The 26317-nt window shown below is 43.4% G+C and overlaps 2 protein-coding genes across 5 annotated transcripts; one reads left to right on the top strand and one right to left on the bottom strand.

The window, feature by feature from the left end:
• Positions 1–775: 775 nt before the first annotated feature.
• On the top strand, positions 776–9545 carry LOC124015767 (diacylglycerol kinase epsilon-like). 3 transcript variants are annotated; one of them, XM_046331227.1, is made up of 11 exons: positions 781–1839; positions 2156–2315; positions 2501–2620; positions 2938–3081; positions 3428–3585; positions 3921–3969; positions 4438–4551; positions 4919–4990; positions 5310–5437; positions 5766–5877; positions 6255–9545. In XM_046331227.1, exons 1-11 carry the CDS (start codon positions 1388–1390, stop codon positions 6474–6476), a joined length of 1731 nt encoding a protein of 576 aa, XP_046187183.1. In that variant the 5' UTR covers positions 781–1387; the 3' UTR covers positions 6477–9545. The 3 variants fall into 3 exon arrangements, with proteins under 3 accessions (XP_046187184.1, XP_046187183.1, XP_046187182.1); XM_046331226.1 differs by having other exon boundaries at positions 782–1839; positions 2156–2339; XM_046331228.1 differs by lacking the exon at positions 4919–4990 and having other exon boundaries at positions 776–1839; positions 2156–2339.
• LOC124015766 (E3 ubiquitin/ISG15 ligase TRIM25-like) lies at positions 9341–23914 on the bottom strand. Of its 2 annotated transcripts, XM_046331224.1 has the most exons (11): positions 23814–23914; positions 21409–22119; positions 20366–20461; positions 19918–20151; positions 19578–19746; positions 16386–16430; positions 16052–16162; positions 15439–15489; positions 14834–14953; positions 13180–13239; positions 9341–12424 (listed from the first exon to the last, which is right to left on the bottom strand). In XM_046331224.1, exons 2-11 carry the CDS (start codon positions 22015–22017, stop codon positions 11892–11894), a joined length of 2028 nt encoding a protein of 675 aa, XP_046187180.1. In that variant the 5' UTR covers positions 22018–22119; positions 23814–23914; the 3' UTR covers positions 9341–11891. The 2 variants fall into 2 exon arrangements, with proteins under 2 accessions (XP_046187180.1, XP_046187181.1); XM_046331225.1 differs by lacking the exon at positions 15439–15489.
• Positions 23915–26317: the final 2403 nt, after the last annotated feature.

The raw sequence follows: 26317 nt of genomic DNA, 5'->3' as shown, positions 1-26317 counted from the left end.
TGGATTGCAAGATTTTTTGACAGCGTGCCTCGTTTTTAAGTCATTCCAGCCAAATGTAATGTAATAAAGTTATTGTTCAACTTCTTTCTATCATCATGTATAAATGCCCAAATGATGTGTCTGTTTTTCCTAAATATAAGATTTAAGAAATTACGGGTAACTTCCTATAGGCCTAGTAACCTATCAGTGAATGTGAAGCTCTGTCTGCGTTTATAATATAATTATGTTATGTAGATGTACCTTGATGCATTTGAGGCAAATGTTAGTAATACTATTTAAATGTATTGAACGAAAAGCTCTAAATCTTTCCCCTCAACAAACTGTTTTTGATCTGTTATTCAGTTGCCAGAGTCAGCTGTGCATTACGTAAAAATGTACGTCATGGTTTCGTTAGCATATCGGCCAATTAAAACGAACGACACTATTGATAATGAGGGCGTTCAACATTGCAGGAGAGTCGAAAATGACTGATCTACAAATCACATTGCAGCATAAATAACCATAGAGAATGATAGGGGCCTCTAGTGGCCAAAAGGCTATTAGCATTGGCAGCGCCATTGAGGGCTTCCACCATTTTAATGTAGTCAACTGGGTGGGCTCATCCCCCCTGGTGACCCTTTTGGAGTCATGTCCAACCGGGTCATCGGGAGGGATCAGCCAATCGGAAAGAAGAACATGGACTACTTTAAAATGGAGATAGCCTCAATGGCGATGTCACATACGCTATAATGGCATAGAGACAAAGATGAGTCCTATATCTATCTCTATGTAAATAACTGCTCAATATTATTTGCAGATCAGTCAGTCAAAATGTACCCATGATACAACACGGGTTTGACGCGCTTGAACACGGCCATTAGGTGGGAAGGCCACTGTTTGCAATGGGACATATTTTTATCGATGAATCTATTGTTTAGTCCTGTTATTAACATAGTAATGGAGCTGTCATGTCAATGCAACCTTTAATATTAGAAATTCCTGGGCATGCGTTTCGTGTTTTTTAAAGTTTTTTTTTTAACAGACGATGGATTATCAGTTTCTAATGTAGTCACTGCTGGGTAGGTAAGGAGCACATCAGATGCCCAGTAACTATAGCTAGCATAACTTCCGATAACAAGAACAGTGTGCTAATATTCCAAATGTTGGTGGTCGTCGTCTAGCTACGTATTTTTGCCCCCCAAAAATGTACGGTAGCCAATGTTTACAATCTCGCTCGAGCATTGTTTTGTGCGTTATTTCGCAACACGAGAAGGTTGCCATTTTCTCGTAGCTATTGCATGGACACCATGATGCGCGCGACTTGCGCACAATGTTTATATTTGTGAATTCTCGTGATATTCCATGATTTGATTAGTTTATTCACGTTGATACCAACCACCTTCCTCGAATGTCTATGGAGGGGGACGAGGGAAACCGCGACCAATCGTCACGGGAAGAGTGGACACTCCTGTTTTGGACCACTCTTGCTGTCGTAGTGCCCGTGATCATTACTTTGTGGTGCAGTGTCCAACGCTCCAAACGGAAAATACACATGAAAGACTTCTTCCGCAAGAGCAAGCACGGTTGGCACTGCACTGACCTGTTCAACAAGCCCACCTATTGCTGTGTATGCCAACAACACATTCTACAAGGGGCGGTCTGCGACTGCTGCGGAGTGTGCGCCGACGAGACATGCCTGCGTCGCGCCGACCGGAGCCTTGTGTGCAAAGAGATCATGGCTCCGTCCCGAACGGATGGGACACTGGCGCACCGCTGGGTCCGGGGAAACGTCCCTCTCTGCAGTGTCTGTGCGGTCTGCAAGGAGCAATGTGGGAACCAACCGAAGCTGTGTGACTTTAGGTAATATTACTTTGCTTCTAGGCTGTCATTTGTGTGAGTTTTTGTATGCCACATTAATCAAAGTGAAGTCCAGCGGGATGCAAAGGCGTTAACTTTTATGTCTTATTGTTCTGGCACGTAAGATGGAGAGGGTGCTATTGTAAATTTTCAATCATGGGGGAAGCTGTCGTTGCTTTATTTGCAAATTGACAGGAATTAATATCATGTCCTTTTCATGTACAATTCTTAACCAGCTCACTGTCCATCTTTTGCCTTGACATTACAGTGAACTCTGAGTAAATTGTGCTTGATTTGGTGTGTGTTTGTCCCTTGGCAGGTGTGTGTGGTGTCAGACCACGGTGCACGACGACTGCAAGCTCAGCCTGTCGGACGGGGAGCGCTGTGAGCTGGGCGAGTTCTGCAGCCTCATCATCCCCCCTCACTACCTCCACCACGTCAACAAGCTCCGCCGCAGGCACCCCGATGAGTACAGCAAGGTCATAGGTCACATCCAGGGAGGGGTCAGTGTCTGGGGTTAGGGTATCCCAAATGGTGGATTGGAACCGACTGTTTGGTTGCATTACTAGTAACTACCAGTCCCTCTTGAGTCAGGTTAGAAGACTGGGTTGTGGCTTGAAACAGGTTTTGTTTACTTTAATTTTAACTGTGTGTGTGTGTCTAGCTGGCATCTGCCTGCGGGAGCGGCTGGACTCCCGTGCTGGTCCTGGCCAACACTCGCAGTGGGAACAACATGGGGGAGGCTCTGCTTGGAGAGTTCCGCACCATCCTCAACCCTGTCCAGGTCAGTCAGTCCTCTGTAGCATATTATGGAATTGTTAAGATGTCTAGGTCAAATTGAACTGGCACACAATAAGCACTCTTTTGAGTTAAAGTGATTGTGGAGGTGGCACGGTGATGGTGGGATGCATAAACATCTCCTCCCCTCCTATCCACCATTTCCCCTTTGTTTCCTTCCATATCATCCCTTTTCTGTCTGCTATCCTCTCCTTATCTCCTTTCCTCTCTCCTTTCCTCTCCCCTCTCCTTCCCTCTTCCACTTTCCTCTCTTCCGCTCTCCTATTTTCTTCTCCTTTCCTCTCTCCTCCCCTCCCCTCTCAGGTCTTTGACCTGTCAGAGCTGCCTCCCTCTAAGGCCCTGCAGCTGTGCACCCTGCTGCCTCCAGGCAGTGTGAGGGTGCTGGTGTGTGGGGGGGACGGAACCGTGGGCTGGGTGCTGGATGCCATCGACACCATGAAGCTCAAGGTGAAGGACTGTGTTTCTACATGCGTCGCATGACAATGGGCAGGAGCAAATGAGTTGTGCAGCTCTATGCCAAGAGACTGTTGTAACTAACGTTGCTGTAACTACTGTTGTTGGTTATTATTGAATAAGACGTCTGTAGATGGCGTGCCTGTTCCATTGGAATCACATTTGCATCTAATCACTATAGATGTTTAGCTCAAACGGTTGGTACGTTGTAACGGAGGGCGGTCACGTGTGTTTGTGAGCAGAGGAGCACTGGTTTGAGCCCAGTATAGGGACAGTGGAGGAAGATGTTAGCAGCACACTGACGTCTGTTTCACATGCGCGTGTGTGTATTGGTCTCCAGGGCCAAGATCAGTTCATCCCCAGGGTGATGATCCTGCCCCTCGGTACGGGGAACGACCTGTCCAACTCCCTGGGCTGGGGGTCGGGCTACGCCGGGGAGATCCCTGTGGAGCAGGTGCTCCGGAACATCCTCGAAGCAGAGGTGGTCAAGATGGACAGGTCAGTGGAGAGCCAGAGGAAGTTGTGTAGCCTCCTGTGCTAATGCTACAATGCTACGTAACCCAAGTCATGTAGCCTGCTGTGCTAATGCTACGAAGCGCAAGTCATGAAGCCTCCTGTGCTAATGCTATGAAGCTCAAGCAACGGCTTATAATACTACGAAATCCAAGTCCTGTAGCCTACAAAGCTCATGTAACGTAGCCTTCTGTGCTAATGCTACAAAGCTCATGTAACGTAGCCTTCTGTGCTAATGCTGCCACCCTCAATATCCCTAGTTCCATTTGTGTTGTAACATGGTTGTAAATGATCCAGTATGATCTTCATTGTCCTAACAGGTGGAAAGTTCAGGTAGCCTCAAAGGGGCTCTACTTTCGTAAGCCAAAGGTGAGTTGCGTTTCACCCTCTCTCGCTAGCCTCTTTTGATCTTGTCCGTTTGCCCTGCATTCTGATAGAATTCAGCAACACGTACTGTATTCAGTGTGTGGCCCGTACAGGAATCACACCTGTAACTGTTGTTTCCACTGCCAGAACCATGCTCCAACCAAGTGATCCATTGCAAACATGGGGCTGTATCAATTAGTAAGCCAGCTAACTGTCCAAAATTGCTTGAAATAACTTATTTTTAAGAAAAATTACTTAAAATTGACAAGGTACAATTACCTCGACAAACAACCACCAATATACACGTTTTTAATTCATCAGAAAAACAAGTTAAATGGTTGTTTGTCAATGTCAGCTGGTTAACTTAATAATCCTGCTCACTGGAATAGCCTACGTGATTGATTATTCACTGTTTATAACCTTGATTTGCTCACTAAAGGACCTCTAACTCGCGCGTCCTATCCTCATCAGGTCCTGTCCATGAATAACTATTTCTCAGTGGGCCCAGATGCTCTGATGGCGCTCAACTTCCACACCCACCGTGAGAAGACCCCCTCCTTCTTCTCCAGCCGCATCATCAACAAGGTCAGTCGGCCCTTCTGTTAACAAACATATGCAAATGTCTTGGTTGAATTTACATGCAGTATGAGAGGACGTATACAGGATGGTTGCTTGAGTGTAATGGTCGACACATCAATTTGGAAAAGAAATGCTTGAATGCTACTTTTCTCTCTTAGTCAAATACCTTTGGAAATGCTTTTACTTACTGAATATTAATTATGTGGTTGGTTGGTTATGTAAATGGATGATTCAGAATAGTCTAAGAGTGGTTATTTGGGTGAATTTAAAACATATATATATTTGAATCCGTTTAAACGTGACCTACTTTTGATAACGCGTGTCCTATTGCTTTCCCCTTTTATACCGGTCAAACTGTTGCCTTTCCTTCTAGGCTGTATATTTTATGTATGGCACCAAAGATTGCTTAGTTCAAGAATGCAAAGACCTGGATAAGAGGATTGAGGTAAGGCATGCAAGGAGACAGACGCAGACACAAACGCACACGCAGACACACACGCACACGCAGGCACACGCATTGTGGCCTCAGGGAACGACTCTCATGTCTGTTGTGCCCTCTTTCACCTCTATGCCCCTGGGAGAATTTAATAGAATGTTCCGTTGCCTTGGTAAATGTCACAAACTTAAAATGAACTCGAGCATTCTTCGTGTGTTGTCTCCTTTAACTAGCTGATACTCATATAATTTAATAGTATTGTGTGCCTGTTTTTGTGTGTGTGTGTTTGTGCGTGCGTGCCCGTGTGTGTGTGTGTGTGCTCCCACAGTTGGAGCTGGATGGAGAGAGGGTGGCCTTGCCCAGTCTGGAGGGCATCATTGTGTGTAACATCGGCTACTGGGGCGGAGGCTGTCGTCTTTGGGAGGGCATGGGGGACGAGCCCTACCCCCCTACGCGGTGAGCACCACTGGCTCACACAGGACTTTAGACACTGCAGAAATGGAAACAATAAAGGCCTCATAAGCCCTACCATCAGACTATGTCCATTGAAAAGTTGCTTGTGTATTATCACTGAAAGGATAACTAAAGATCACATTGTCCTTTTTTTTGTGACGCCTTCATAAACTCTACTTTAGGCCTTTTTAGAGATGCTTCGGAAGTCATTGATAAGCTAATGTCATGCGATCTAAAGGGTGATTTGTGAAGCATATATCTAGGGCTTATGAATGCTCTGTAAAGCTTTTCTATTTTGTTTTCTAAGTGTTTTTCTCCTGGCCTCTCCCAGGCTGGATGACGGGCTGCTGGAGGTGGTGGGTGTGTTTGGCTCCTTCCACTGTGCTCAGATCCAAGTCAAGATGGCCAACCCGGTGCGGCTGGGTCAGGCCCACACAGTCAGGGTGAGGTTACGGCACCATTCCATCATCATCACCACCACTTACTGTTTTATCTCCACAGTGTGAGAGGACAGCGGTGGTGTACTGGACTGGTTTATTCTGTGTTTACTTCCTGGTTCATTTTGAACTGAGCTGAATAGATACGGTACCCGTTTCAATGGCCATCTTTTGTAAGTAACGGAGCAATTTGCAAGTTTTGTCTTTAAATGTGGTTAGTTCATGTACAGTGAATGTCAATGTGCTTTTACTCTGCTCATCACTGTTCAGCTCTTCCAAAGTAAAAAGAAAAAGGGAAAAAAAGAACCTTCTCTCACCTCTTTCCTTCTTCCCTTTTCTCCGCCCGTCTCTCTTACCACCTCTCCCTTCCTATCTCTCTGTAGCTGGTGCTGAAGACGTCCCGGATGCCCATGCAGGTGGACGGGGAGCCGTGGGCCCAGGGCCCGTGCACCATCACCATCACCCACAAGACCCAGGCCTTCATGCTCTACCACAGCGCCGAGCAGACGGACGACGACGACGACGAATCCAGCACCTCCGAGGCTGAGAGCTCCGCCCCCCATGACTCTCCCAAGCCAGCAGGTCCCGCCTCTGCTCGTGCCTGAGCCCCCAAGTTCCATCTCCTCAATGTTTCATCCATACCCCTCTGTTTGTTATAGTAAATGCTGATGACCTAATGCCACGCTTGCACACTCCCCAGATTATATAAGTGAGAGCTCAGGCATATTCCTGTCTGGGTAAAGGAGGCAGGATGTTTCAGTGGAGAATGGTGTATTTCCACTGATCCCTTGTTCCATAGTTATAATAGCTCTATAGTTCTAACAGTTTGGCAGTGTTTCCCAACATGGACCCCGTGTGTCCCTGACTCAGGAGCAAGCATTGACCTCGACACTCGTACTCCTATGATAGAATATATATTTATATTAGTAAGTCAATCACTGGACGTTTGTTTTGTTAACTCTGTATTTCATGATGATGCACTGTTACTGCAATGTTGGCCAAATCCCCTATTATATGTGCTGTATTGGGCAGACACTAGGTAGTGGTTACTAAGTCTTAAGAAAATGTTACTTGTTACTATATTTCTTATAATGAGTTTATTAGGACTCCTAGTTAACCATTCCTAGTGAAATATCTGTTGCTTATGAAGGATTTAATCACAGGTTTTTTTCATTTTGACCTTGTGATTTTTGGAGACAAAATGTCTACCACTATAATCTACTGTCTGTTAGTGTGCTCCTACTTTTTTTTTTGTTGCAATATTTTTGTCCTTTTCTTAAATTAGACCTCTTTGTGTTGGATACTTCTTGTTGCACTGTTGGAATTACTCCCATAGGATATAGTTAGAATTGTACCATCCCTCAACTGAGTTACAACTGCTCAAAGTGTTCATAGGTATAGTTGTATTACACTGTCCGTATCTATTTTATTAATGTTGTCTACGATGGAAAGATTGTTTATTTCAAACACTTTTTAATGTCTTCATGCTGCTTAGCACTAGACAACCGCTAGGTGACACCCTATGTCTGTCACATAGAAATAGGTGAGCATCTAGCCATTCTATTTCTATGGTGTCGACTGTCAATGTTTATTACCTCGGAATGTTTTAATGATCTGTGATTGGGTTTTTTCTGAATCTCTGTCACCTTTCAAGAATGTCAGATTTTTTTTGTCATTTTAGTGAGGTCAAGGTTCAAAGTTGAGATGATATCAGGTTTGTTACAGCCATAATAAAGTTATAGGGGGTGTTCCAGGTCGACTCTTATGCAGTCACGCTGCGCACCTGGTTCCTAAGCACTTCTGCAGGTCCCTAAGCCCGTGGAACAAGTCTGATCACTGCGTTTGCCATTCTATTTCAAATCATGTGCAGTAGAACAGAACTGTTAACACAGCAATCAGATTGGTTCTACCAGGTCCCCCCCCCTGTCCATATAAGCTCATTCAGTGTGAGCTATAAGGGAAAACTGATCCTAGATCAGCACTCCTAATCATCTGTGCAGCGTGACTGCAAAGAAATATGACCTGGAAGGTCTCCTAAAAGTCTCGGCGCTTAAGAGATTAAGCCAGAGCCAACCAGTGGCATCAACTGTATAATGGGAGGATTGTCAATGTTAACCTAAAGCTTCGGAGGTCCATAGTTATCAATATAATGCCGATGCTTGTGATATATAAGTGCTTACATTCCCTTTGTGTGTTAAGCTGTTGGGTAATCGTCTCGTTGCTTGAGGACACCCATTTTATGTGTATCTGCGCTTCTACTGTATGTTTACAACAAACCTGAATGTTCTAGAAACAGGTCTGAGCATCTTAACTGTGGACGGAAATGTTATTTCAAACAGTATAGGTCAGGGGTACTCAACTCTTACCCTATGATGGCCGTAGCCTGCTGGTTTTCTGTTCTACCTGATGATTTGCACACACCTGGTGTCCCAGGTCTAAATCAGTCCCTGATTAGAGGGGAACAATGAAAAAAATGCAGTGGAACTGGCTTCAATGTCCAGAGTTGAGTTTAATGGGTATAGAGCCCCACACTGGAGGTGTCATAATACCCATAAAACCTAGCGGTCAAACAGGGAAATGGTTCCAATAGTTTTTCCACCATTCAGCTCTCCTATTTTAAAAACACTTGAGGGCTGTGTTTTGTGTAGGCTAACCCTGGCGTGACGTTTTGATAATCATCGAACTCTCTCGGACAAGGTGACTTATCAATATATTCAGCTCCATTTACTCTTAGATTTGAAAATACTAATTATCATCAAAGTGGAAATGCAAAACTACAAATCCCAGCAAGCTCCTGCACGTCATCGCTAGGGGAGTAAATACAGGCAAATATATTTATAATAAAGTAACCTTTTACTAGAGAGATTTGCCTGGTTATCGAAACATCATGCCAGGGTAAGCCTACAAGAAACACAGCCCCTTATTTTAAATGTTTCTATAAAAAAAAATCCTCCATAGGATGTGACTGCTAGGTTTTATGGGTATTATCACTCATACTGTGGTACTTTATAGGCTGTGAGGTTTTTTAGAAATGTCAATGCATTGCTGGAGAAATAGCCTCATTCCATGTGTTTGTCGAAGAGCATGTACTGTATGCCACCGAATGTTCTCAATTAGATTGTCTTCAGATATTGAATGGTAATGGATAATCATAGTCTTGGTCGTTTATGTACATGTCATTATGTCTACACCCAACGATTGGAAGGAGACCTGTGATAGTCTATTGCTGATACATTTTCCTGTAAAGATTTGAGTAAAATTTACAGCGTTACCACAAGGTACAGTATATTTGGAGATATATTTAGCTACACATTTAGTTTTTGCAGTGTCAAAGAAATCACTTAGTCAGAACAGCACTTTACTGGCATAATAGAATGGAATGCATATGACTCCCATTTTCTCTCCATCGAATTGGCACGAAATGTGCCACCTGCTTCATGGCCATTTAAAAAGAAAAGATGGATCGAGAGATGGATCAATTACTTTTATTGTAAGCAAACAATGAATCACTTTAAAGCAATTAAAAAACAGGAACATTTAAGAGACATAAAGATGAGAATAAATCGTCTTTACTGAATTTGCTACTACAGATGTTGAAACGGATCATTTCACTGAATGTAATAAGCAAATGTAAATTAGGATTTGGAAACACCAATAATAAATATTTTCATATATATTATGAATGTCATTGTTTTACATGTATATAATATGAAAAGCAATTGTGTTTTGTCTTCCCATGCACTTGCGGTAAGTCTACTGAGCAGTTTGAAGTAATATAATCCCCAAATGCAGTATATACGTGTCTCGATATGTGGAACAAATAAGCCACAACCACCACACTCATTAGTAACTATATGTATTTGTATGTGATACATTTTGAGGAATACATTAGCACAAAATTGCTTATTATATATATATATATATAATAGTAAATCACGAGGGGACATTATCAAGTTGTCTTTAACCAGATTAAACCCCTTATACACAAACAGAATCAATACCTTACCCTTTAAAACACAACCAACAATTTCAAATATACTTTTCAGTTAAACAAGACTCGATCAAACAAAGTCAGTAAACCAAACCAACACGAAGGACCCCATCAGCACATTAATTAAGAACCGAGCTTATAAGATAGAAGGAATGGACAGAGAGGATAACGTGCTGAGACACAAGGACCATGACAATGGCCTTCTGATCTTTGCTCTGTCTGGTGTTGTGTACGCGAGTCGTTCAGACTTTGTCCAAACCTTTGGGGATCTCTTATAAAGCCAGTGGCAATAATGGCTTAAATCCAGCAAATGAATTCATCTTTTCCTTAAATATCAGCTTGCCTTCATTCCACTAACAGTCGAAACCCCTTAAATCAGGAAAACTAGTGTTTCTATAGCGGGAGAAGGCAATGACACCAACTATTCATTTGGCACCGGGCTTTGCAAAGCAAAACAAATCCATCACATGCTATTCTCAACTTGCTCTCCGATCGTAGCAATGGCAGTATGTCCATAAATGGAAAAGTTCCAATCCACAATATCAGAGGCATGAATTATGAGAAGCATGCACCCACGTTACAGACAATGTGACACCCACAGATGTCCAAACTAACACCATCACTGCTACAGATATGTACCCTTCTAGGACATGAGAAGGCCCTAGCTATGGGCTATAGCTAAATTAGCTATAACTTGGGCCCAGAGTTTTTCTTTTGTCTGGTCACATAGACAGGAAAACCCCCAGCCAAAAAATCATCACTATTTACAAAACCCACAGAGTTGGAACGACTCCTGTTCACAGGGTCCAAATGACCTCTGCTTGTTCTTATGGGCCAGGCTGGATCTATCTAGCCTGGTTGCCCGATCAACCAACTCCTCTGCCCTGTTCACTGTAATTCTAAAACAAATGCAGATCTGGCAACCAGGCTAGGTTCTATCAAGCCTGTAGTAGCAGTGTCAGGAAGCGCTTTCAGCACATCCTCACACTGCACCATGCGGAAACCCCCTTCACTTCCAGGCTCTATGTGAAACACTGTAGCGAAATGTATTAGAGCGAGAGAAAAAAGTGAACGATACCCACTTTAACTTTGAGGGTATCAAGAATAATGTGGATGCTTTTCTGTTCGATTCATTGATTCTCTATATCCAGTGGTGTTATTATTGAATATGACATTCCCTAATGCGGGATGCCTGACAACCAGCAAAAGCCATCCACACTCTTGCGTAGGTGTGCCAGTACATGGCCTTCTGAACGTTGTGGTACTGTTCACATATAGCAGATAACATACATGTTTATTCAAGTCGTTTTGTGTATATTACATGTGATTACTGTGTACTGCCAAGACCCGCACCAAGAGATCATAAGCTCTGATAAAACAGGCTGTAAACCCACAGACCACTTAAATGTATCTGTAAATAAACTGGATGAATCAAGACATTTAGCCAGGACTGCAGAGCCGGAGAAAGAACTCATTCGCCTGGTTCAAATACCACTTAGTAGTTCTGTTTGTAAGTCGTGTTTGCCTATAGCACGTCACGTAACCCCTTGCGAATCAGACATGAATGGTCACAATGTCAGCTGATTCCTTCTATCCAGCCAATGTAACTCGCTATGTCTGATGAACCATTAAGGAATAAAATCGGCTTAAATTCCTTTCACGGCATGCTGCTGACATCACAACAGTAGTACAACAAAAAGGTAGTAAGGATGTCAATCATGCTTTTGACAATACAATAATATTGTATAATAATTTGTAATGTTCCTTTACCCGTAAGCAAGTGCTTAGTTTTCATTAGTTACTGATTAACAAATGCTGCCTGTTTAGAGGTTGCTGCAGTTACAAGAGACCAAAGTCCAAAATGATATGACCTACACTGCATTATGACTATAGTCAGTGACCACAACCAAATAATAACCTTTAAGATACAAGTTCCCAATATCAGTATGATTAAGTCATTTATTGACCCAGATGCTGTATATTCTAATTATTTGCGAGGGAGAAGAATGTGTGTCTGTGTGTTAACTTCTCAAGACTGCAGCTTGCACAGGCTAACAGACGAGCCGCTGGAGAAGAGCCAGAACGCCGGGTACACTGCCTCGGCGAACTGGAACACAAACGTATGGAACGGGTATGCCCGGTCCTGTACGTTATAGAAAGTGGCCGTTCCCTCCTCGCAATCCAGCAGCACGCCGACGCGGGTCGGATTCGGGTTCTGCAGTACAGTCTCACTGCTGGCGTGCCAGGCCGACAGCTTGACGTTGAACCACTCCACGCACCAGGACTGGGCGTTACGCCCCAGCCGGCTAGCCGGACCCTTCCGGTCGATGCTGTTGTAGGCCAGGCCGATGCCGGTGAAGTTGTTGCTGCTCATCTTGACCTCCCAGTAGTGGCGGCCGCGGGAGAAGCCCTTGGAAGTGATCACCTGGCTGCAGATGGAGAAACGGGCGGGGCCATCGGGGTAAGGGGTGGGCTCGTCTGACACAGAGGCCACGGTCATGTTCTCTGTGAGGCAGATGCGCTTGTGGGCTGTTTTGAGGTCAAAGGTGAGAACCGTGCCATCTGGTGAGGGAGAAACAGGAGGTAAGATTCTCTCTCGCACACAAACACACCCATTGCACACACTTTTCTAAAAGTTCCTTCAGAATGCAGTACTTGTTTTCAAGCTAGTGTTAGGAATACAGGGAGATACGTGGTTAGACCACAGTCTATTTCCACTACAGACATCCCTCCACGGCTGGCAGCAGCTGCCAGGCCAGGTGTTAGGAGTACCAGCTGGGTTAAGGATTGTGTAATTGCTCACAGGTGCGAGTGATTGACTGGCAATTACTGCAACAATCTTAGAAGCGGATCAAGAGTAGCATCCCAAGCCAATGGGGATCTCCTGCTGAGTGTTTGAGACTTTTTTGTTTGGCATGCCTTTCTGTATATTGTTATACTTGTCATCATATGAGCGACAACAACCACCATGAGCCGTCTCCCCTCGAGACATTCACAACACCCTGTTGACTTATGTTGAACGCACACTCAGAGGTTAGAGACTTGCCAGAAGATTCCGATGGAGCAGCGTGGATAAAAGGAGCACAGTGGCATATCCCATCCCTGCATCGAGTTACGTTTTCCTTCCCATATCTCACGCCGGCTCCACGGTGTCTTAATGTAACCATGATTGAGTTCCGGCCCCAGTGCAGCTCAGTGTAAACAAGCGCAACGGTAGGGTCGGTATCTTCTGGCAAACGTATAGCCTGTCCTAGCCTCCCTAGACTGAGCCAGAGTCGGTTTGCTACGCGGTTGCGGTAAACCACTTGTGAACTTACATTGCAGAAGGTCATTTCGTTTTGCTGCAGACGTGATACTTGGGAGAACACTTGGTTGTCCTGTAAGAGAAACACCATGACATTAGTTTAGTAGAGTGCATAGGTGACTTTGATCAACCGGAGGGGTGGTCCAGAAAGCCGGATTAGGGAGTTGGCGAGATCTGTCAAACTAACTCCGGATTTCCGGTTCCAGAAAGAGAGCTCGACCTATAGCCTGATCGACCATAGCAACGAATGCTCGGAAGCAAACCTGCTAACTTCAGAGGTTAACTTGATCTTCGCCTGTCCTGGTGAATGAAAGACGGGGCTTCTCCGCCAATCAGATTGTTGTCCGTCACTATGGCCTGTCCCTTTGCGGAAAACACAATCGACATCCGAGCCTTTGTAACGCACGACAAACAACGAAGGGAACAAACTATTGGACCTCGACTAGATCCTTGAAATCATTCAGAGGTTTTCTTTTGGGAACCTATTCCGCACAATCAATATCTGGCCAATTTACTCAACCCGTACATAGCCAATGCAATCCAACGTAGTTTCGCCTTAACTGACATAGGCCTACAAACTCTGTATTACGTAGCAATCGTTTGGCCTCTGGAAATTTCATGTACAATGAGGATGACGCTGAACGATTTGGCAAGGCAACTGTGCGTAGAGCCGTAAGAAGAGCCCGTCTTGCATTAGAGATTTTTTGTTGTTGTTAATGTCTTTGTTACATTCCCTGCCCATCAAGCGGTCCATATAATCAAGGAGGTCTTTAACAGACTTGCAGGTACAGTAGGCTGCGATGTTTTGCTAATCGCCAAATGAATAAACCTAAGCAACACTATGAAAAGTGATAAATAGCCTAATTCATCCCGTAGATTTTGCAGACGTCACCGGTGTTCCAACTTAACATGGAACACATTGTTGCCCATGTTGTCGTGAAACGCACTCCATGAATTATTCATCCTATATAGGCTATGGAATGGGCCCGCCATTGCAATTGTGACATGGGCTACTACAATTGACTTATTAGGCCATAGCCGTGACACGAATATCACCAGCGTTGCAATGACAGTGCTCTATAAAGTGAAAGCGTTATCACTCGTCACCCATATGTGTAAGCTAGGCCTATTAGATATTGGAATTGGGCCACTTCACTTAAGCATTTACTCGGTCTGCAATTTTCTGCCAGGCTCCCGCTGTTTTGGTAAATATGTGAACATGTTTGTTGTATGTTTACAATAGTTTCTCGTTCTAAACTTGTGAAATGTCGGGCTCTGTCTTTTTGAATCCATAGCTGTCGTTTATTTCTGTCATCGACACGAGGCCTATTTTTGAATGTTTGCGTGCCAGTTGTCGGATCAACCAATCTGCAATGCACTTGGCATAATTACTTAAACGAGAAGCAGACGTTCTGGAACCAAGAAATCACGTACTCCCTCATAACGGTTAAGAGAAGCGGGATATTTTTAGGGAATCCTAAATATGTAAAACCATCTCTCTGGAATACACCCCCCCCCCAACAAAGTTGCGACAAGTATCCAGAATTTCATTCAAATTTGTCATTGGAGGCTCACTTATAGAATTCAGCTGCTCGAGAAGAGGATATCGTTTTAAGCAACATTTCCCCAGTGGATAGATGTTTGTTTTGCATGAACAACAGTTCTACCTGGGTCCTCCCTGTTCCTGGGTCTGGGTTCTGCGGATTGTCCTCTGGGGTGGTCCCTTGGTGTGTGTGGAACAGGAGTGGCGAACTCTCTGGGAGCATTAGGTGGCTTTTGGGGATTTTCTGAGGGAAGACAAACAACTCATTTAGAATATATTTTCATATCCAATGATTGCAGGCAGTACTTTTACACAATATTGTATGAGTCAGCTGCTGCCTAAAGCATGTAGGTTAAAGGGATAGTTAGACTTTTTGGCAATTAAGCCCCCTTTTATTTTTTTTTACTTACCCAGAGTCCGATGAACTCATTGATACCATATTAGTGTCTGCATGCAGTTTGAAGGAAGTTGAAGGTAGTTTCTAACGCTAACTAATAGTAACACAATGTCTGGAAGTCTATGGGAGCGTCTAGCCAACATTTGCTTATTTGACAAAATATCCCTTTAAGCGCTCTCTCCAACTAAGGTTTGCAAAACAGACTGAACAGCCATAACCCTGTTAAACCGGATCATAAACAAAAAAACATGTCGTGCATAGCACACCTGTTATCTGAGCTTGGCAGTAGTTGAAGTAAACACACAGAAAAACACTGAAAAATCAATTCTCACTGTCAGCCTTATGTTCTTTCCCTTCCTTGTGATCTCGTTTCTTGTCTGACTCTGAAAGGGAGAAATGGTTGAGAGACTAGGATCAAAAAAGTAACTCTGGGTCATAGTTGACCCTTCAGAGGTGTAAATAGAGTGGTATAATTGGCAGTAAGTCTTCATTGAAGCGGCAGGGTAGCCTAGTGGTTAGAGCGTTGGACTAGTAACCGAAAGGTTGCAAGTTCAAACCCCCGAGCTGACAAGGTACAAATCTGTCGTTCTGCCCCTGAACAGGCAGTTAACCCACTGTTCCTAGGCAGTCATTGAAAATAAGAATTTGTTCTTAACTGACTTGCCTGGTTAAATAAAGGTCAAATAAATTGACAGTATAACAATGATCTGCCACTCGGTTTTTGAACCCTTCATGTCACAGATGTTTCTGACTGAATAGAACGAGCTGTATTTGTCCTGTTTTTGTCTTGTCTGATAAGGAAATGGAGAGACCTAGTCGGTGCATCGTATTCTATGTTTGTTGAATGGTTCAATGTAGTGTCTTGGTAGAATGTACCTAGACACTAAAAAAAGGCCATCTTTATCAGGCTACAAGGCCACAACAACCCATCATGTAATAGCCTACTTCTCTCTCGGTTTGAATCTTGTGGATGCTTCTTCCTCTGGTTTGCCCTGAGGGGAGCTCCTGGGCTGTGGGATCGAGGCATTCTCGGGTGACCTTGTGGTGGCATGCCTCCTGAAACAAAGACCAGATGAAACTTTAGATAGTGTCACACTGTACCCAAATAAATACAGTGCCCAAGGTCGTGATTAGGCTATGAGTCTATTACTTATTTCACAAACTATTGTGGCTGTACCATTTAGCCGGACAAAAGCCATACCTTTCTGGGAGGTTACAACCGCTACTGTATGCAGGAGTTATGTAGTTATTATAAAGACGAGGGCGTATCGGCACTCACCCATTTCATAGAAGTTTGGCAGCAGAGGAGGAGCAAACCTCTCAGCTGTTGGGAAGAAATCACATTTTATTGGTAATGTACACATATTTAGCAGGTGTTATTGCGGGTGTAGCGAAAGGCTTATGTTCCTAGCTCCAACAGTGCAGTAATAACAATACACCCAAATCTCTCTCCCAAAAACAAAATGAATTAAGAAATTTTAGAACAAGCAATGTCAAAGTGCGGAAAATAAATGTATACACTGAGTGTATAAAACATTAAGGACACCTTCCTAATATTGAGTGGCACCCACCCTTTGCCCTCAGAACAGCCTCAATTCGTCGGGGCATGGACTCTACAATAGGGATGGGCATGTGACATTTTACTGTTCTAGTACTCGCAATCATTTGAGTGCTCTAATGAAAAAAAATTAATAAATGGAACACACTGGAAAATGTGTGCATTTGTCTATGCCAACGGCACGCAACCATGCATAACTTATCATAACCATTACAGATAAGTTCTAATTGCTCGATTGCCATTCATTGAAACCATAATGAGCTGTGTTAAGGCGTCAGTTAGTTCGGCTTGCGCCTAGCCAACCTTGGCTGTCCTAAACGAACGAGTGTGCTTGATAAATGAGAGGGAAAAAAAGCGGCAATATTACTGTTTGTCCATTTTGAGACGCTGTAGCCAGTAGACACTTCCTCAAAATAGTCCGAATTCATCTAAAATACCGTCAAAATTAATGACATGAGTTTTTGCCGACAATCTTAGTCAAGCAGTTTTACATCTAACTAAGATGTTCTGTGCAGTTTTTTTTTACAACGAAAAAATGTGCATGAAAGTGTCGTGTCTCCTTGAATGACAGACTTTATTGAAGAATCCCTACTGTTGACCAATCACTGAAGGGGCGTGACTTCAGCTCCGAACTTCAGCTTGCCTCCAGAACATTTTTTGTGTACCCGAACAGCCGGAAAAAAATCTCAACAAAGTCCAAAACTAACAAAAATGTCACAATAATATGCACAAACTCAATAATATGCACCGAACTGTTTCGCCTGGGAAGCAAGCAGACGCTTTTACATGCTCGGCTCTGGTGGCGTCACAGCTGTGCTTTGCAGTGGCAAAAGACAAAATGCGAGATGTCTGCTGATGCTTGTCCAGCGCCCGAGAACGTTTCTTTGTGCTTGATAAGCATGTGATTTGTCATGATCTAGTTGTAACAAACTCGTACGTCGCCTTGGTCCGTACAATTGGCCTTATTTTAGCACCCTAAAAACGTAATACTTCCAGATCAACTGTAATGTCAATACCATTGTAAAGCACAATTTCTCCACTTTCCAACAGAATCAATTACATGACCTCCACGCTGCCCGTTTCTGCATGATTCAAGAAGGTAATGAGCCCCGTCAGGTCTTTTTAAAAATGGCGGGTGGGGAAGTGAAACTAATGCGTGATAGTGAGAAGGAGAGATGTTGTGTGGGAAAATTGCTTTTTTTCCACTCGATCTGTCCAACTTATCACCTTATCGCCTCTAAAATGTAAATAAAACACTATAAAGAGTTTATAATGTGTCATTACATACCTATTTGAACGTTTGTGTCGAATTTGAATGGGGTTTTTAGGGCGGTGCTAAAGTGATCTTAGAAGTCAACAGCGGCTTTGAGAATGATGATCGCATGCAATGATGACGCAAAAAATGACTAGGTTTCCCCCCTTACCCCCGTCACTGTCCATTTCTTGTTTTTAAAAGGATGAGAGAAGTGCTACACCTGGTGGAGAGCGATTGTAAGACAGAAATAGTTGCTTTATGAGTGCTGTACGTTACAGCATGACACGTCACGATGTAATGGAGGGTCCGTTTTCTCAACTTTTCTCCAACACTATAGAGCCATTACCATGTCGATCACCGCTTTAATAGAAATCTAGTTCACACACCCGATTTTGAAGTCAACACAGTCGCTACAGTCCCATTCGTTTTCTTTGTAGCCTCGTTTAAATGTTGCGGTTAGTTTTTGCTTCAGTTGCACTTCTCCACTCGGATGAGAATTCACAAACTGGCTTTCTATCAACAGACAGCGCTCTGATGTGTAGCCTCTTTTCTCTCTGGTAAAATGCTAGATTAACTATAAGCAAAACATTAGATTAGGAAATATAGATGGTTTCATTCTATGATAAACATTAGACAGTTTGAGCTCTCCAAACAACCTATACACTGTACATTGAATAAATGGAAATTACCATAACCAAAGATTCTAGATTAATGGGGAAATGGCAATGATTAACGGTAGCCTACATCTACTATTGTTGATACTTTTGATAATAGCAGGGATTTCATAATCATTGAATCTTTGGGTGGGGGACCATTCTTGATACACATGGGAAACTGCTGCGTGTGAAAAACCCAGCAGCGTTGCAGTTCTTGACACTAACATCTGTGCGCCTGGAACCTACTACCAAAGGCACATAAATATTTTCTCTTGCCCATTCACCCTCTGAATGGCACACATACACAATCCACGCCTCAATTGTCTCAAGGCTTCAAAATCCCAGTGTACCCCCCCCCCCCCCATCTACACTGATTTGAAGTGGATTTAACAAATGGCATCAATAAGGGATCATAGTTTTAATCTGGATTTACCTGGTCAGTCTCATGGAAAAAATTGTTCTTAATGGTTTGTACACTATGTATATGATGGTGTGTATACACATTATGAATAGAAATTGGATTTAAAGCCGTAGTTAAATACGATAGGCCTTGACTACAGTATATACATATGAAGTGGGTAAAACAGTAAGTAAACATTATTAAAGTGACCAGTATTCAATGACTATGTAAATAGGGCAGCAGGGTTGAGTACTGGGTGGTAGCCGTCTAGTAACACTGACTAAAGTTCAGGGCAGGGTACTGGGCGGAGGCCGGCTAGTGGTGACTATTTCACTTAGGTATTCTAAGTATAATGCTTGGAATCTGGAAAGCAAACGCCTCACAACACCAGATTGGAAACCAATTTGAGGGATGAGATGTTGGATTGTGAATTATTGTTTGATTGGACTCATTGTTTTATCCCTTATTGCTCTCCAATGTAAAAAAATCACCATTGTCGAACATGTCCATGCAAAGTTCTGGAATTAAATTCAATATCACAAGGCATCATACAAATGGCGCCCATAAGCATGTTTCATACACTTGTATACACACACACACACCTGGTTTGAGTATCTGCAGTCTGGCCTCTACAGGCTGTTTCAGTACATGTGTGAGATGCTCCCTCAGGCCTGCAGAGTAGGCATGCCAGGCTGCCAAGGCCCTAGAGTCCAGGTTGACCTTCGGGGTATGGGGGTCAAAGGCCACCGCTGCCGGCATGTCAACTGAGGCCTGTCCCAAAGGAAAAGGTAAAAACCAACCAGATATATTATAGTCAATATTATAATTTCAAGACTATTAGCCCACTGAGCTAAGGCCGGGAGCTGACGCAAGTCTTCTGCTTTCAGGCAAGGTTTCTCATCACCTGAGTGCGAGCAGTTCACCAAAGCCACCTGGACTCACCTGTAGGAAAGCCACAGTCTGAGTCTGACTGAGCAGGCTGTCGACGCCATCTTTTGCCACACTAAGCTTCGCAATGTTCTGGTTGAACTTCTTTATGAGGTTCTGGAGTTTGGTCTGAGCGCTCTCCTGCTCGCGGTCCACGGTGTTCAGAGCCTCACGCTCGTCACGGTCCAGCAGCTCCCGGATTTGGCGGTACTCGTCCTCCAGAGCTCTCTTCCTGCTGGCTGCAGAGTCCTGGAGGAAGCGGACACACGGTATACGTGGAGTTCTCAAATTGTTCTCTCGCACAGCATATCACACAGCTCTTACTGTGTGGGTGTTCGATATTTAGTCTTTCCACGTGCTCAAAGCTTTCAAACTTGCTTTGTATATTGATTACTTGCTAGTGAATACAATAGTTAAAGATATTTTCTTGAGTCCTTTGTTTAAAAAAAAAATGGTAGCTCACCTTCAACTTGCTCTGCTGGTCATTCATCTGAGAGATGACAGTCTGGTTCTTGTCAATCTTTCCATCCAGCAGACTCAACTTGCCCCTCAAATCAGACTGAATGAGACATGAATGAATATCATCTTCAACCAAATAAAACATTTCTAACCCTTAAGATGGGTTAACTTTTGTTTTCTTTTAGGATTAGTGATTTGATCAATGACATCACTTCTGTAGCTAAATAGGGTAAACAGTCAGTACTGAGGCTTGAACCAGTGACCTTACGCCTGTAGCCTAGCGGTTAAGAGCTTTGGTCCAGTAACCAAAAGGTGGTTTGAATCCCCGTGCCGGAAAGGTGGAAAAATTTGCCGTTCTGCCCTTGAGCAAGGCAGTTAACCCCTAACAACTGCTCCCCGGGTGCTGATGGCATGGACATCGATTAAGGCAGCCCCTTGCACCTCTCCGATTCAGAGGGGTTGGGCTAAATGCAGAAGACACATTTCGGTTGAACGCATTGTTGCGCAACTGACTAGGTATCCCAACAGAACAGTATGCTAGGTATTTCACCAGATGTATAAATGTGAAACATCTGGTTAGTTTCCACTCACTACCAAATATTGTGATGAGAGGAAGCACAGGGGCCGGCAGTGGTCGAAGGATTTTGGCCAACATTCAGTTATCCGTTTCCAAAACTAGAATCTGTAACAGTGAACTGGGTTTTGTAGACTAACCTTTGCCAAAGTCTCTTAAAATGACATTGTTTAGGAGTGCAAGGGCGAATTGAGTTCTTGTACATACACTTCAGAGTAGGCGTTCCATAACGGAAATATGCAAATAAATGCCAGAATGAGCCAATAGGATCTCACTAGCTCGTGCTTGGCTCTGCCCACTATGATTCATTTGCTCCCATTAAAACGACAGACTCTGGTCTATCCCCTTTCCCGTTATAAAAAAGTCCAGTCATCTAGACAGTTGTAATGCACTACATGGGGGCAATGGGCTGGCACAACACTACTGTATGCCTGACTGTGGATGGGGTTTATTAACATCTATTGTGAACTTACCTCTTGCAGTGCCCGTTGTTCATCAGGGCTGGAGAAGGTACAGCCTTTATGCACCTGCTGCAGACAGACACCACAGATACAGCGGCCATGTTGGACACAGTAGAACTCCATCAGCTTGTGGTGGTCGGTGCAGATACGGTCGCGCAGGTCGCCCAGAGGCTCGTTCAGCTGATGCGCGCCAAACACTGGGTTCTCATGATGAGGCCTCACGTGCTCAAGGCAGAACGACGCCATACAGGTGAGGCAGGTCTTGAATGCTTTGGCTTCCATACAGGTGTCGCACAAGATAGCCACCTCTTTGGACACCATCTTGACCGCATCCCACATGATTAAGTCGCCCACCTCACTGGGGAGGTCGCTTTTTTTCGACTTCATTTTGAACGTTTCCACAACAGTGCTGAGAACGGTGTTCTTCTTCAGCTCTGGTTTGGTGGTGAAGTGGGTCCGGCATTGTGGACAGCTGTAGTTGTCTTTCCATGTTTCTAGGAGACACTCTTGGCAAAAGTTGTGTCCACATGGAATTGTCACCGGACAGTCGAAAGCACAGAGGCAGATGCTACAGCTCAGTTCGTCTTCGAGACTCATGAGGGAAAACATATCCTCCGCCATGATGGAACTACAACTGTCTGCTGCTGTGTTGTCTGTGAGTGTTCTGTTTAAACTACTATTCTGCCAACAGCAGAAATGATGACGTCACCGTTGTATGGAAACCTTCAAAATAAAAGCTCACATTTCAAAACATTGCAATGTTGATAACTCATTCTAAAGATATTACCTTGTAATCAATTGCCATTTACATGGTGTTTATATACAACAACAAAAAATTGAAGTGTAAAAAAAATGAAGACCACTTGGTATAGCTATTGGTATGTTCACAATATTGGGGTAGCTCCACCAATTAGGTGCCTTTGGAGTAGTGCAACTTTTTGGGAAAAAAAGTTTATTTAGCTGAATGTCAAAACGCACATGGTAAACTTAATAAAACATTTCAAAATCCCAATCCCTTAAATATTTTTGGGGGGTGACAAATAAATAAAGTAGCAGGGTTGACCATAAATAAAGTAGCAGGGTTGACCATAAATAAAGTAGCAGGGTTGACCATAAATAAAGTAGCAGGGTTGACCATAAATAAAGTAGCAGGGTTGACCATAAATAAAGTAGCAGGGTTGACCATAAATAAAGTAGCAGGGTTGATGTGTTATTCTCAACCCGCTCAGTTTTCCAACACAGAACACCAGAAAATGGGCAAAAAGAGTAGAACCAGCTCACCTGCTTTTACACTGATTTGACTATTAGATGTTTTACAGAAATAGCTTCACAATATTAAAATGCGAGTTCAGTTAACGTAACAGGGTTGACCTTAAAATCTTGGACAGATGTTTAATTCCTTAAATTAATCACAAATCACATTAAATAAATAATCTTCAGAAATTACTGTCAGTGTATTGCTTCGGCCCCTTTCCAATCGCTCCAGAAAAGCTGTGGCCCTTGCGGAGCAAGGGAAATAACTACTTCCAAGGAAAATAACTACTTCCAAGGGAAATAACTACTTCCAAGGGAAATAACTACTTCAAGGTCTGAGGGCACGACGTCACTGATTGAAACACCACAAGCAAGCACGACTAACTACCTAGCCATTTCACACAGGTTGCAAAAACATAACTAGGGCTTTACAATGATTGTGAAAACTTGGGGAACACCGGCACAAATAATAGTTGTTTTTTCTCTATTAAACCAGTATGTAATTCAGTGTGTATAGGGTAGGCCGTCGTTGTAAATGACTTGCCTAGTTAAATAACGGTTAAATAAAATAAAAAAATATTTAAAATGTTTTTGTTGCATTGTGGCCAATGTGGAGTAAAAGGCCAGCAACACTCTGTATTAACATAACAGCATGTGTAAACTTTCAAATTAAATGCTGGTATAAATAATGAATGATTTTTAAAAAATTGGTGATTTTTCCAAGGTGGTTGCAATGCTTTGAGAAACAGTTGTACGTAACTAGTGTTAAACAAAAGGATAGTCGCAAAGCATTCCTTATCCTTGCAGGGAGACTCTTATTTTGAAAGAAAATCCTGTCGCTATTAGAATGGTATTCTAGTTTCAGTGCGTCACTCTGGCGAAACGAAACTTATTTACAGTCTTTGCTTCCGTGGTGCATATATATTAAATATTTAGGTTTTGAAGATACTATCGTTGCGCGAAGTCATTATCTACTTTATTTGGATTCTAACCTTACCGTTTCCCCTTTTGGATAGAGAAATTAGATGTTGTGTTATTACATTATTTGCTTGAGTGAAGTGGCCAGCTGTATGTCTATTAGGCCTTCATGATTTTTTCTATTTTTTTATGTTCCTGAACATGTAAGATATTTTAAGTAAAGTAGCCAACGGAATCAAACTTACCAGGCTGTAAAGTGCACTGACAGCTGACAAACGTATTCTACGTACGTCCCCTGACTTGTCCAAGATCTGAGAAGCTGTCTGTGGATTCTTCTTCGGTGGAGTTTATCCGCAGTTGGCATCCAACGTTATGGTGCATTACCGCCACCTACTGTACTGGAGTGGAGCCCAGTTTCTCTTTAAAAAAGACAACAAAAAATGTAGACTGTATATAATGACGTTTTACTTAGTATACTCTTTAAACTAATTTCCTGTATCCACTTCTCCCTTATACTGGATCTCAGCCTCTTCCCCCCTCATACTGCCCACACTATGCCAATACAAGCTCCACTGTAGTTTTTTGGGGCATCAATACCCGGCCATACCTGAGAGTAAACAACATTGCTTTGTGTGGAATGTTGAGTCAGTTGCGGTTTGATAGTCTTCTATTTTAAGGGTTTATGACAGACTCGGGGTGAAAGTATTAATACAACAAGCCCCAAAAAACTACAGGCTATTACTCCATAATTTAACAGTGCTGCATGTCAGCAGCATGAAACATTAGCGAATTGACTGGAAACTGGGTGATAATACGCTCCTTGTGGTTTGAGGAGAATACTTACATTTTTGTCAAGGCAGAGATGAGTGGCCGAGACGCTTGCGGACAAGGCAGAGATGAGTGGCCGAGACGCTTGCGGACAAGGCAGAGATGAGTGGCCGAGACGCTTGCGGACAAGGCAGAGATGAGTGGCCGAGACGCTTGCGGACAAGGCAGAGATGAGTGGCCGAGACGCTTGCGGACAAGGCAGAGATGAGTGGCCGAGACGCTTGCGGACAAGGCAGAGATGAGTGGCCGAGACGCTTGCGGACAAGGCAGAGATGAGTGGCCGAGACGCTTGCGGACAAGGCAGAGATGAGTGGCCGAGACGCTTGCGGACAAGGCAGAGATGAGTGGCCGAGACGCTTGCGGACAAGGCAGAGATGAGTGGCCGAGACGCTTGCGGACAAGGCAGAGATGAGTGGCCGAGACGCTTGCGGACAAGGCAGAGATGAGTGGTATTTTTTGTTACATTAAACCTCACATACAGTTTTGTAGGAATGAGGTTTGGGCTGTAGTCCTAATACATTACCACAGCATATTGGCTCTATGATTGGGCTGTCAATATTGTTAATCAGACCATATTATATTTCAAAACTCGAGCTTTGATAACAAAATAGATCAGTTGGTTTAGCACTTATGAGTAGTGATGGGCATTCCGGCTCTTTTTCAGTGAGCCGGCTCATTAACAAAAAGAGTCGGCTCTTTTGGCTCCCAAACGGCTCTTTAAAAAAATAAGTTTTGTATTTTTTCAAGTCAAACAGTTTGCGATAGTTTGACAGCATAATAGAATATTGCACCATATCAAAGAAAAATAAATAACAATTTGGAAAACTGCAGCATCCCACAAATTGAAATAAATGTAACAAAGGTTGTGTTTACAGATGTGCATTTAAAGTATACATTTTTTAATGTATTATAAACAAAGTGCATATAAATGTAACAATTCAAAACTAATACAATCTGAACAACACAATAGAATATTGCACCATATCAAAGAAAAATAAATAACAATGTGTAAAACTGCAGCATCCCACTTAAAACATTAAACTGGTCCCTCTTTTCTCTCTTATTGCCATGTTATAACCAGCAGCACACAGCAATGCTGAACATATTTTGCTTTAATGAGAGATTTGCATTCAGAAATGCAAGCTGCCTCACTTTCGAGGGGCTGATGCGGTTTCTTCTCTCTGTAATTATTTGTCCCATTTTTGAGAAGACCCTCTCAGGGGGAATGGATGTGGCCACTATGCAGAGTCTCCCTGTCATGACTTTAGTAAGCCGTGGGTAGACAGAGGCCTTGTTCTTCCACCAGCTCAGAGGATCTGCAGATCGGAGGAGGAGGGGCTCCTCCAAATATGATCGGACCTCCATTACGGCATCTGCTGAGGGATTCCTTCGTGCTGCATCCCCAGTTGCTCTCTCGTCAAACAGCATCCAAACAGCAGATGTTTGTGGCACTACTGCTGGTGCTTCTGCTCTGTCGGATTCCTCTTCTTCCTGTTGCCCTGGTGCCTGAGCCAGCTGACTGCTGGGGCTGTCCCTCCCTGCTGCTGAGGTTATTCTTTGAAGAGCCTCATCAATCGCTCTGGCATTACTGAAGGATAACCTCTTAAACCTGGGGTCAAGTGCAGCGGTTTCTAATAGCACGTGATTATATTCCATTCTGTGGAACTTTCAGTCCATTGATGAAAATAGGGTGTCCATCAACTCTGTCACATGTCCTGTGGTTACCTTTGCTTCTCTCTGGTGATTCGCTGCAGACCATTGCATATCATTTTTGAACAGTAACTTATTAGTTCATGTTTTGTCTACTGATACTACATTCTCATCCACTGCTCATATACATATGTAATACTGGATTAAATCATGATGTAGTAATAACTGCTTACTGTACCTCTCCACTGATCTCCACAGTGACCGGCTCAAA

The sequence above is a fragment of the Oncorhynchus gorbuscha genome, linkage group LG26 (assembly GCF_021184085.1).
Source record: "Oncorhynchus gorbuscha isolate QuinsamMale2020 ecotype Even-year linkage group LG26, OgorEven_v1.0, whole genome shotgun sequence".
Classification (NCBI taxonomy): Eukaryota; Metazoa; Chordata; class Actinopteri; order Salmoniformes; family Salmonidae; genus Oncorhynchus; species Oncorhynchus gorbuscha.
This window is presented reverse-complemented; position numbering and strand designations above follow the sequence as displayed.